Source organism: Somniosus microcephalus, chromosome 9 (assembly GCF_052327205.1).
Source record: "Somniosus microcephalus isolate GS21.2 chromosome 9, FLI_Smic_1.0, whole genome shotgun sequence".
NCBI lineage: Eukaryota > Metazoa > Chordata > Chondrichthyes > Squaliformes > Somniosidae > Somniosus > Somniosus microcephalus.
The window spans coordinates 43,931,511-43,944,106 of NC_140995.1; the positions used below are offsets into that span (position 1 = coordinate 43,931,511).

At 44.6% G+C, this 12,596-nt stretch overlaps 1 protein-coding gene across 11 annotated transcripts in view; it reads right to left on the reverse strand.

Annotated features, from left to right (window-relative positions):
• LOC147112361 (protein eyes shut homolog) overlaps window positions 1-12,596 on the reverse strand; it is a 2,879,641-nt gene that overhangs the window by 280,634 nt on the left and 2,586,411 nt on the right. For all 11 annotated transcript variants that reach the window (XM_085996555.1, XM_085996552.1, XM_085996547.1 and 8 more), the window contains one exon: window positions 1,676-1,800. In XM_085996555.1, the coding sequence (XP_085852681.1) occupies window positions 1,676-1,800 (125 nt within the window). The remainder of the gene's footprint in view (window positions 1-1,675; window positions 1,801-12,596) is intronic.

The following is a 12,596-nucleotide window of genomic DNA, read 5'->3' on the forward strand; positions in this document are numbered from 1 at the left end:
ATCTCTAAGATCAATTTACAACCTGTAGGAATGAGACTCCACTGTTTAAATTGTTCCCTTTCTGGGCTGGAGAGGTTGCGTGGCATTGCATTAACAATTATCATGTCCTTAAAAGGGTACTTACGCTATTACTAGACAACTTTCTGCGGCGAGTTTAGTGGGCAATTAATGTTATAAATACAGCAATTTCATGAAACTCACGGGGAAGTTGAAGGCGAGACAGAGCGGCGCAAATTGTCCAGCAACTTGTGATGATTCGCAACTCTCGGTGTATCTTTTCCTCGCTACAAGTTGTTGGATGATTGGCACGTTAATCACGGTGACTGCATTAAACTCGCCATTATTTTGGCAGCAAATTCTGGGCCATTATTTTCTGCCGGCACACTAAGCTCTAAGCCGAGACAGCTATAGGTGAAAATTGGCCCTCGTGTGTCAAGACAAGGCACCAAGTGTTGGTTATTTGACTGTGGGAGGCACCATAACCCAACCGGATCTTGACCATACCCGATGTCCACACTCGTGAACATTCCAGCAAACAGACGAAGGAAGCCTAGATAGGTTTTCTTTGCACTCTGTGCTACTGTACTGCTATTGTTGCTGATGTGTCTCAGGCCAGGTAACACAGCGTATGTCATCTTTGCAACCGTGTGTGTCCTTTGTATGGTTGTAAGCACTAAGCCCACGTAAGTCATTGCTAAAATACTTGTATTAGGGGGAAGAGTGCGATGCCTGGCAAGAAGAAAAGACAAAGGAAAAAAACAAACCAAAATCTCATCATATGAAACTTGGCTAAACTCACTGGCATCAACTGGGCTTTAATCATCTCAGTCTAATCACCTTGTAAAAGTGTAGTTGACACTGTTTGACGAGCAGCTCAGGCGTCTAATGCAAATCTGAGCCAAATGTTCACCTCTGCTATTGAGTCTGACCTCCTCAAATTAAGTTGCTTGAAAGCAACAGGCTGCAACCACCCCAGGTTAGAAAATTCAGGTCGCTGTCATTTTTACTCAGCACCAGTGATCATTCACTGCGGCAAAACATGCCTTTAACATAGGGAGCTATGTAGAAAGTCGTTAATATTAAAAAGAGATAGCTCTTGACGTTCTAAATCATGATATAAATTACAATGGTGTTTTGTACATTTGATTGAACAGTTAACCAGTGCAGTACTGAGGGAGTGCTGCACTGTCAGAGGTGCCGTGTTTTGGATGAGATGTTAAACCGAGGCCCCGTCTGCTCTCTCAGGTGGATGTAAAACATTTCATGGCATTATTTGGAAAAAGGGCAGGGGAGTTCTCCCCAGTCTCCTGGCAAACAGCCCTCACCCAACATCACTAAAACAGATTATCTGGTCATCGTCACATTGTTGTTTGTGGGACCTTGCTGTGCACAAATTGGTTGCCGCGTTTCCTATATTACAACAGTGACGATAGTTCAAAAGTACTTCATTGGCCGTGAAGCGCTTTGGGACATCCTCAGGTCATGAAAGGTGCTATATAAATGCAAGTTCTTTCTTTCTTTCTTTCTAACTGGATGGTCCTAGCTGTTGCACAAACCGCAGGGAAGGCTCCAACTCATCTGTTTGCCAATTTTGTGATTTACAAAGTTGAAAGCAAGAAGGCTGATGAACAGAGTCATTGTATTGCATGGGGACATTTGGGGCTCAGTGACTCACCACGAATCCTGGGCTGCAGAAGCAGGTGTAGCCTGGGCGGGGAGTATTCTGGAAACAAATGCCATGGACGCAAGGCTTTGGTTGGCATTCGTTGATGTCCACCTGGCATTGTGTTCCTGTCCAACCTGCCAGAAACAAAAGAGGCAAAGATTCAAGAGGATAAAACACATTAAAGATTTCAAAGCAAAAACACACACAGACAAGGGAGGAGGGGGTGTTGGAGGGCGGAGCAGGCAATGGTCCAAGAGTAGGTAGATTGCACAGGCTGAAACTGGCTCGCAGTAAGTCACAATTATCTTGAGCTCATCCAAAACTCTGCTGCCTGTATACCAGCTCACACCAAGTCCCATTCACCCATCACCCCTGTGCTCGCTGACCGACACTGGCTCCTGATCTGGCAACGCCTCGATTTTAAAATTCTCATCCTTGTTTACAAATCCCTCCATGGCCTCACCCTGCCCTATCTCTGTACTTCCTTCAGCCCTACAACCCTCCGAGATCTCTGCACTCCTGCATTTCTGGTCTCTTGCACATCCCCAGTTCTCATCACTCCACCATCAGTGGTTATGCCTTTAGCTATCTAGGCCTTATGCTCTGGAATTCTCTCTGCCTCTCTACCTCTCTCTTCTCCTTCAAGACGCTCCTTAAAACCTACCTCTTTGACCAAGTATTTAGTCACCTGTCCTAATATCTCCTTATGTGACTTGGTGTCCAATTTTGTCTGGTAATGCTCCTGTGAAACGGCTTGGGGCGTTTTACTACGTTAAAGGCACTATATAAATGCAAGTTGTTGTTGTCAAGGGGATCGTTCCTTTAGTTGCACAGTTATAGGTAGTATTTGTTAACGATATGCCAGTTCACCAAAGGATATAAGACTGTAGTTAAGAAATAAATTAAAAAACGAGCTGTGAAATAATGGTTCCATTATGTGGAAGGCACAATAAAAATCACCCATGCTTTGAAGCCGGAACATAAATATAAAAGGTCCATGGAAAAAAATACATTATTAAAGGAGCTTTCATACAAAAGACGGCACAATTTAGAAAGCTGCGGCACTCGAATGATCTATGCAGAAGTGCAGCCTCCATGGATTGAATCTTGAAGAGTTTGCACTGGATGTGTTTGTGCTTTACTCTGTAGGAAGCTGATTTTTAATAAATTGGTGGGATCTGGTTATGTAGAAAGGTCACAATGGACAACAAATTCAAATTACACTCGGGATATATTTTTACAGTCTTTCTCACAATTCTAATTTTCCCTGCAGCTTAATGTTAATCTGTTTCTATTCAGTTTTAAAGTGTCCACAACCCTCAGATGTAATCCTGCTAAGGGTTTTTATCTATATGTATTTGGTTTCTGAAGAAAACATGAGGTAAATTTCATGACTTAGTTCTTGCTTCAAACGATTGGAGCATGGCTCAGTCAGAAGGTCATGGGTTCAAGTCCCTCTTTAGAGACTTGAGCACAAAATCTAGGCTGACATTCACAGTGCAGTAACTGCTGCACTGTTCGATGTGCCTTTCATGACCTTGGGATGTCCCAAAGTGCTTCAATGCTAATTTTGTTTTTATTTGTTCCTGGGATGTGGTCGTCGCTGGCAAGGCCAGCATTTATTGGCCATCCCTAATTGCCCTTGAGAAGGTGATGGTGAGCCACCTTCTTGAACCGCTGCAGTCCGCGTGGTGAAGGTACTCCCATAGTGCTGTTAGGGATGGAGTTCCAGGATTTTGACCCAGCAACTATGAAGGAATGGCGATATATTTCCAAGTCAGGATGGTATGTGACTTGGAGGGGAACTTGGAGGTGATGGTGTTCCCATGTGCCCGCTGTTCTTGTTCTTCTAGGTGGTAGAGGTCGCGGGTTTGGGAGATGCTATCGAAGAAGTCTTGACGAGTTGCTGCAGTGCATCTTGTAGATGATATACACTGCAGCCACGGTGTGCTGGTGGTGGAGGGAGTGAATGTTTAAGGTGGTAGATGGAGTGCCAATCATGTGGGCTGCTTTGTCCTGGATGGTGTTGAACTTCTTGAGTGTTGTTGGAGCTGCACTCATCCAGGCAAGTGGAGAGTATTCTATCACACTCCTGAATTGTGCCTTGTAGATGGTGGAAAGGCTTTGGGGAGTCAGGAGGTGAGATAGTTACCGCAGAATACCCAGCCTCTGACTTGCTCTTGTAGCCACAATATTTATGTGGCTGGTCCAATTAACTTTCTGGTCAATGGTGACCCCCAGGTGTTGATGTTGGGGGATTCGGTGATGGTAATGCAGTTGAATGCCAAGGAGCGGTGGTTAGACGCTCTCTTGTTGGAGATAGTCATTGCCTGGCACTTGTGTGGCACGAATGTTACGTGCCACTTATCAGCCCAAGCCTGATAAGAACATAAGAACATAAGAAATAGGAGCAGGAGTAGGCCAATCGGCCCCTCGAGCCTGCTCCGCCATTCAATAAGATCATGGCTGATCTGATCCTAACCGCCAATCTACTATCACAGAACCATCTCCTGAATCTAACAGAATTAGACACACGAAATAGCAGCAGGATCAGGCTACACGGCCCCTGGGCCCGCTCCGCTACCCACAGTGCTATGTCCGATCCGAACCTAGACTCATGTCTAAATTCCTGCCCGCTCCCCGTAACCCTTAATTCCCTTTACTTCTAGGAAACTGTCTATTTCTGTTTTAAATTTATGTAATGATGTAGCTTCTACAGCTTTTTGGGGCAGCATATTCCATGGACCTACCACCCTCTGAGTGAAGTAGTTCCTCCTCATCTCAGTTTTGAAAGAGCAGCCCCTTATTCTAAGACTATGCCCCCTAGTTCTAGTTTCACCCATCATCGGGAACATCCTCCCCGCATCCACCCGATCCAACCCCTTCACTATCTTATATGTTTCAATAAGATCGCCTCTCATTCTTCTGAACTCCAATGAGTAGAGTCCCAATCTACTCAACCTCTCCTCATATGTCCATCCCCTCATCCTCGGGATTAACCGAGTGAACCTTCTTTGTACTGACTCAAGAGCAAGTATGTCTTTTCTTAAGTATGGACACCAAAACTGTATGCAGTATTCCAGGTGCGGTCTCACCAATACCTTGTACAACTGAAGCAATACCTCCCTATTTTTATATTCTATCCCCCTAGCAATGAAAGCCAACATTCCATTGGCCTTCTTAATCACTTGCTGCACCTGCATACTAACCTTTTGAGTTTCGTGCACCAGGACCCCCAGATCCCTTTGTACTTCAGTACTTTCCAGTTTCTTGCCATTAAGATAATAACTTGCTCTACGATTTTTCCTGCCAAAGTGCATAACCTCACACTTTCCAGTATTGTATTCCATCTGCCAAATCTCTGCCCACTTAGCCTGTCTATGTCCCCTTGCAGGTTTTTTATGTCCTCCTCACTCACTACTTTCCCTCCCATCTTAGTATCATCTGCAAACTTTGATATGTTACACTCGGTCCCCTCCTCCAAATCGTTAATATAGATTGTAAAGAGTTGGGGACCCAGCACTGACCCCTGCGGAACACCACTAGTTACTGATTGCCAGTCTGAGAATGAACCATTTATCCCAACTCTCTGCCTTCTGTTAGATAGCCAATCCTCTATCCATGCCAGAATATTACCCCCAATCCCGTGATTTTTTATCTTAAGCAATAATCTTTTGTGTGGCACCTTGTCAAATGCCTTTTGGAAGTCTAAATACACTACGTCCACTGGTTCCCATTTATCCACCCTATATGTTACTTCCTCAAAGAACTCCAGCAAATTTGTCAAACATGACTTCCCTTCATAAAACCATGCTGACTTTGTCCTATTAAATTATGATTATCCAAATGTCCTGTTACTGTCTCCTTAATAATGGACTCCAAAATTTTACCTACCACAGATGTTAGGCTAACATATAGTTTCCAGCCTTCTGTCTACTGCCCTTTTTAAATAAGGGTGTTACATTAGCAGTTTTCCAGTCTGCCGGGACCTTTGCTGAGTCCAGCGAGTTTTGGAAAATTATTACCAATGCATCCACAATCCCTACCGCCACTTCCCTCAAGACCCTAGGATGTAAGCCATCAGGTCCAGGTGATTTATCCGCCTTGAGTCCCATTATTTTACCGAGTACCAGTTCCTTAGTGATTTTGATCGTGTTTAGCTCCTCCCCCCCTATAGCCCCCTGTTTGTCCAGTGTTGGGATATTCTTAGTGTCCTCTACTGTAAAGACTGATACAAAATATTCATTCAGTGTTTTTGCCATCTCCATATTTCCCACCATTAATTTCCCGGTCCCATCCTCTAAGGGACCAACATTAACTTTAGCCACCCTTTTTCTTTTTATATAACTATAAAAACTCTTCCTATCTATTTTTATATTTTTTGCTAATTTACTTTCATAATCTATCTTCCCTTTCTTAATCAAACTTTTTGTTATTTTTTGCTGTCTTTTAAAGTTTTCCCAATCCTCTATCCTCCCACTAGATTTGGCTACCTTATATGCCCTTGTTTTTGGTCGAATACTATCCTTAATTTCTTTACTTAACCACGGATGGCTGTCTTTTCTTTTACACCCTTTTCTTCTCAGTGGAATATATATTTTTTGGAAGTTGTAAAATAACTCCTTAAATGTACACCACTGATCATGTATCGTCTTACCTTTTAATCTATTTTCCCAATCCACTCTACTCAATTCCACTCTCATACCTTCATAGTCTCCTTTATTCAAGCTTAGCACGCTTGTTTGAGATCCAACCTTCTCACCCTCTAATTGAATATGGAATTCAACCATGTTATGGTCACTCATTCCAAGGGGATCCTTTACTAGGACATTTTAATTAATCCTGTCTCGTTACACAGGACCAGATCTAAGGTTGCTTGCCCCCTGGTCGGTTCAGTTACATACTGCTCAAGAAACCCATCCCTAACACACTCAATGAACTCATCCTCAAGGCAGCCCTGCCCAATTTGATTTGTCCAATTAATATGATCGTTAAAATCCCCCATAATTATAGATGTTCCCTTATTACAAGCCTCAACTATTTCCTGATTGATACTCCGTCCAACAGAGTTGCAACTGTTCGGAGGCCTATAGACTACGCCCACTAGTGTTTTTTTCCCCTTATTATTCCTTACCTCCACCCAAACTGTTTCATTATCCTAATCTTTTGACCCAATATCATTTCTCTGTATTACAGTGATTCCTTCCTTTATTAACATAGCCACCCTACCTCCCCTTCCTTCCTGCCTGTCCTTCCTGATATTTAAATAACCTGGTATGTTTAATTCCCAGGCATTGTCACCCTGCAGCCATGTTTCTGTAATGGCCACAAGATCATACCCATATGTAGTTATTTGTGCCATTAACTTGTCTATTTTGTTACGAATGCTACGTGCATTCAGAGAGAGAACTTTCAAATGTCGTCCAGGTCTTGCGGCATGTGGACACGGACTGCTTCATTATCTGAGGAGTTGCGAATAGAACTGAACACAGTGAAATCATCAGCTAACATCCTCACTTCTGACTTTACAAGGGAGGGAAGCTCATTGATGAAGCAGCTGAAGATGGTTTGGCCTAGGACACTGCCCTGAGGAACTCCTGCAGCGATGTCCTGAGGCTGAAATGATTGGCCTCCAACAACCATTCCTTTGTGCTAGGTATGACTCCAGCCAGTGGAGAGTTTTCCCCTGATTCCCATTGACTTCAAATTAAGTACTTTTGAAGTGTAGTCACTGTTGTAATGCAGGAAACGTGGCATCTAATTATGCACAATGTGATAATTACCAGATAATCTGGTTTTAGTGACGTCGGTTGAGGGATAAATATTGGTCAGGACACCGGGGAGAACTCCCCTACTCTTCTTCAAAATATTACCATGGGATCTTTTGCGTCCTCCTGAGAGGGCAGACAGGGCCTTGGTTTAATGTCTTGTCCAAAAGACACATCTTCCCAGCCCCCAACTGCGCTGCCAACATGTTCCAAGTTTCAACGCCGCAGTTATCCTAAATATCGGAGCTGGCTTCTATCTGGACTTGTCCCTTACTTAACCTTTCGGGCCACACAATGTCCTCCCCGGCCTGCAAGCAACTCTTGGAGATCCTTCATCGTCCTTACAATGTGTTTCTACTCACTGCCTGCTTTCAGTGTTGCCTGTTGATGTTGCCTGGAGAGTCTTGGTGGCTTGTTTCATGGAGAGCTGCACCTTTCAGTGAGACAAGCTGTTGCTACCAGCAAGGTCAACTGGTGCCGCAATGTCTGATTCTTCAACTGACGGCAGGGTCGCGTCAAGTATTGCTTGAAAGCAAAGCTTGGTCAGGTCTTGCTCGAGCACAGGGTTGGGTTGACTTGGATTGAGTTCTACCTGACTATGGTTGAGTTAGGTCCAGATCTATCTCAGAGTAGATATGATCAGGTCCTGCCTCAGAGCAAGAGGTGAATGGGGGCCAGTCCTGCCTGAGAACAAGGTTAGGTTGGGTCCTGTTTGCGAGCAGGATTGGGTTGGGTCCTGCTACAGGTAGAGTTGGGCTGGGTTGGCTCCAATTCTGCCTGAGAGTGCAGATGACTCTTGTCAGCTCTCGTGCTCCCTGAGGCTAAGGTCGGGTCATGTTCTGTGCGAAAGCATGATGCTGTTGATTCCTGCCTGGATGAGGGTGGGATAAGGCCCTGTACCATCTGAGAGTGGGGTTTGGTCAGGGTCTGCCTGAGAGCAGGTTTGGGTCAGGTCCACTTCTGAGCATACAAACATGCGAAAACGACAGATAGGAAAAGACAAGCAGGTCCACCAAGTCTATCTCCAGGTGCAACTTACGCACTCCATGACTCCCAACACAGCATCCCCCAACAGCCATGCAAACTCCTAGGAGAAGTAAAAAACCTGCCAGAGAGTCGGGTAGAGTCAGGTTCTGCCTGAGACCAGGGTCAAATTGGGCCCTGCCTGAGACCAGGGTCGGGTCGGTTCCAACTGTGCCTGACTATGGTTGAGTTAGGTCCAGTTCTATCTGAGAGTGGATGTGATGAGGTCCTACCTCAGAGCAAGGGGTGGATGAGGGCCAATTCTTCCTGAGAACAAGGTTGAGTTGGGTCCTATTCTGCCTGGGAGCACAGCTGAGTTAGGTCTAGTTCTATCCCATACTAGACCTGAGCAGGTCCTGCCTCGGTGCAGGATTACCTGAGAACAAGGTTGGGTTGAGCTGGATCCTACTTCAGAGCAGGGTTAAGTTAGACATGACTCTGCCTGAGGGGTTGGAGAAGGTCCCGCTGGGTTGAGTCTGGTTCTGCCAAGCGGAGGGTCAGATAGGGCCTTGTCACGACAGCGGAGTTGGGTTCTTTCCAGTTCTGTCTGCGAGCAGGCCTGAGCCTTATCTGAGAGACTGTTTGCAACCTCGGCGTTCTATTTGACCGAGCTGAGCTTCCGACCCCATATCCTCTTAATCACTATGACCGCCTACTTCCACCTCCATAACATCACCCGTCTCCTCCACTCCTCAACCCATCTGCTGCTGAAACCCTCATCCATGCCATTGTTATCTCTAGACTCAACTATTCCAATGCTTTGTTGGCTGGCCTCCCATCTTCCACCCTCCATAAGCTTGAGCTCATCTAAAACTCTGCTGTGCGTACCATAACTCGCACCAAGCCCTGTTCACCCATTCACCCACCACCCCAGTGCTCGCTGACCTACATTGGCTTCCGGTCCGGCAATGCCTTGAATTTTAAATTCCCATCATCATGTTCAACTCCCTCCATGGCCTCGCCTCTCCCTATCTCTGTAATCTCCCCCAGCCCTACAACCCTCCAAGATCTCTGTGCTCCTCCAATTCTGGACTCTTGTGAATCACTGATTTTCATCGCTCCACCATTGGCGGCTATGCCTTCAGCTGCCTAGGTCCAAAGCTCTGGAGTTCACTCCTTCAACCTCTCCGCCCCGCCTCTCTAACCTATTTCTCCTCCTTTAAGAGACTCCTTAAAACCTACCTCTTCCGCTAAGCTCCTAATATCTCTGCGTGTGGCTTGGTGTCTATTTATCTGATTACGCTCCTGTGAAGCGCCTTGGGGCATTTTTCTACATTAAAGGCGCTATATAAATATAAGTTGTTTTTTTTATTCATTCACGGGATGTGGGCGTCGCTGGCAAGGACAGCATTTATTGCCCATCCTTAATTGCCTTTGAGTGGGTTGCTGGGCCATTTCAGAGGGCAGTTAAGAGTCAACCACAATGCTGTGGGGCTGGAGTCACATATAGGCCAGACCGGGTAAGGACGGCAGATTTCCTTCCCTAAAGGGCATTAATGAGCCAGATGGGTTTTTATGAAATCCGGTAGTTTCATGGTCATTATTATTGATACTAGCTTTTTATTCCAGATTTATTTAATTAACTGAATTTAAATTCCACAGCTGCCATGGTGGGACTCATGTCTCCATCTACTGGATTACTAGTCCAGTAACATGCCACCGTTCTCGATTTGTTGACTTGAGTCAGGTTGGGTTGGGTTTGGTTAGGTTCTGCTTTTCACATTGACTCAAATCACTATCCACAACCAGTAAAGAAAGAAATCTGTCGAAACTTGTCCAGTCAGTGCTGTCTAGAATGTTGACCCTTGATTTATGTACAAATGATAGATTTGTTATCAGTTTTTTTGTTCCTAGAATGTAGGGAGGTGGCTGTTTTTGTAAGGGTCCTCTCAAGTGTATACATCGAATTACATCAAAGTACACAGAACACAGAATAGACAGCACGGAAACAGGCCATTCAGCCCAACTAGTCTGTTCTGGTGTTTACATTCCACACGAGTCTCCTCCCATTCCATCTACCGTATCTCAGCCTTTCAGCATATCTTTCTATTCCCTTTTCTCTCATGTACTCGTTGACGTAATAAAACTCACTACGCACTTGGTTTGAGTATAAAGCAAGGCTTTAATCAACTTGTTTCAGAACATGGAGGTCTAGTTGTACTTCACTAGTTCCTTGTCTTACAAAATGTCCCTGGGCAAGCTGGGCCCACGCCCGAGTATTTATACTCCTTGGACGGCGCCACCAGCTGGCCGTCCAGTGTTATTTCATGAGTAGTTTCTTTAGGATGATGAGATTTATAACATTCGTCTAGTTTCCTTTTGAAAGCAGCTAAGCATGTAATCTCTCAGTTCTGGTACCATCCTTGTAAATCTTTTTTTGCACATTCTCCACTGCTTCTATGTCCTTTTTATAGTATGGAGACCAGAACTGTGCCCAGTACTTTTTTAGTATGTGTTATATCAGAAGCAGTAAAAGCAGCAAATGGTGCAAGTCAGATCATCAGCAGTGTATATACATGTAGAAATAACTGAAAGACATGAGGTAAATGCTGAGATTATATACACTGGAGGGAGAATTAATACAGTGAGACAAGAGAGTTTATGCAGAGAAAATTATATATATATATACAATTTATATTCTTTGGGCTTTTTTGCACAGGAACGGGGAAGGCTAAAGGGGAGATCTGACAGACATTTTCTAAATTATGAATGTTTGGCAAATGACTAACAACGGGAAATAGAATTAAATTTTCTCAATTCCGAGGGATTTAGAACTTGGAATTCTTTACCACAAGTGACTGCTGAGGCAGAGATTGCAAAATCCTTTGGAATCACATTAAATAAGCACTTGATTAGGAAGAATAGAAGCAGGATATGGAGCAAGGGCAGAGAAATGGGATTACAGTAGATAGCTCCAGTTGACGAGCGAGCGCTGGAACAAGCATGATAGGCTGAATAGCCTCCTTCTGTGCTATTTATTATATATATAGATGGATACGCTTATACAATTAGATATATTTCTAATTATTAATGTGCTTCCTTTATATACAGCCTGATACATTGCATATTCTGTATGATTCCAATACTGATCTATTTTTATATCTGATCATATAATAAGTTGCAAGAGCATTTTTTGGTATGATATTTAAATACATAACGAGCCTGGGTGACTAGCACAAACGGACGTCCTCAATGATACCTTAGTAAATTTTTAATCTGAGACCAACACCATGGCACATCTACGACCTCAAGTAGAAAACTGAACAATAGTGTTTTATCTCATAAAGGATCTCCACCTAAAACATGAATCTGTCTGTTCTCTTTCAGATGTTGATGAACTCGCAGTGCACTTCCAGCAATTTCTTGAGATTTCCAGCATTTGCAGTTTTTCTTTTTACTTGTATGAAGAGTTTTTGTCTGGTTATCAGATGACCATTGCGGAGGTACCACTAACACTGTCTCCGCAAGATCCTGCAAATCCATTGGCAGGATAGGCGCACCAACATCAGTGTTCTTGCTCAGGCCAACATCCCCAGCATCGAAGCTTTGACCACGCTCAATCAGCTCCGATGGACGGGTCACATTGTCCGCATGCCCGATACGAGACTCCCAAAACAAGCGCTCTACTCGGAGCTCTGGCACGGCAAGATAGCCCCAGGTGGGCAGAGGAAATGCTTCAAGGACACCCTCAAAGCCTCCTTGGAAAAGTGTAACATCCCCACCGACACCTGGGAATCCCTGGCCCAAGACCGCACAAAGTGGAGGAGAAGCATCCGGGAAGGCGCCGAACACCTCAAGTCTCTTCGCCGGGAACAAGCGGAAGCCAAGCGCAGGCAGCGCAAGGAGCGCATGTCAACCCAAGCACCCCACCCACCTGTCCCTTCAACCACCGTCTGCCCTACCTGTGACAGAGACTGTAGGTCCCGCATTGGACTCATCAGTCACCTGAGAACTCATTTTTAATGTGGAAGCAAGTCATCCTCGGTTCCGAGGGACTGCCTAAGAAGAAGGAGAAGAAGATTGATTAGTCACACTGACCTCGAGAGGACCTTTTTATATCAAAATCCAGCTGTTTTGATTTTAGAAAGAAAGACTTTCATTTATATAGCAGCTTTCATGACCTCAAGTCTCTGGAGTGG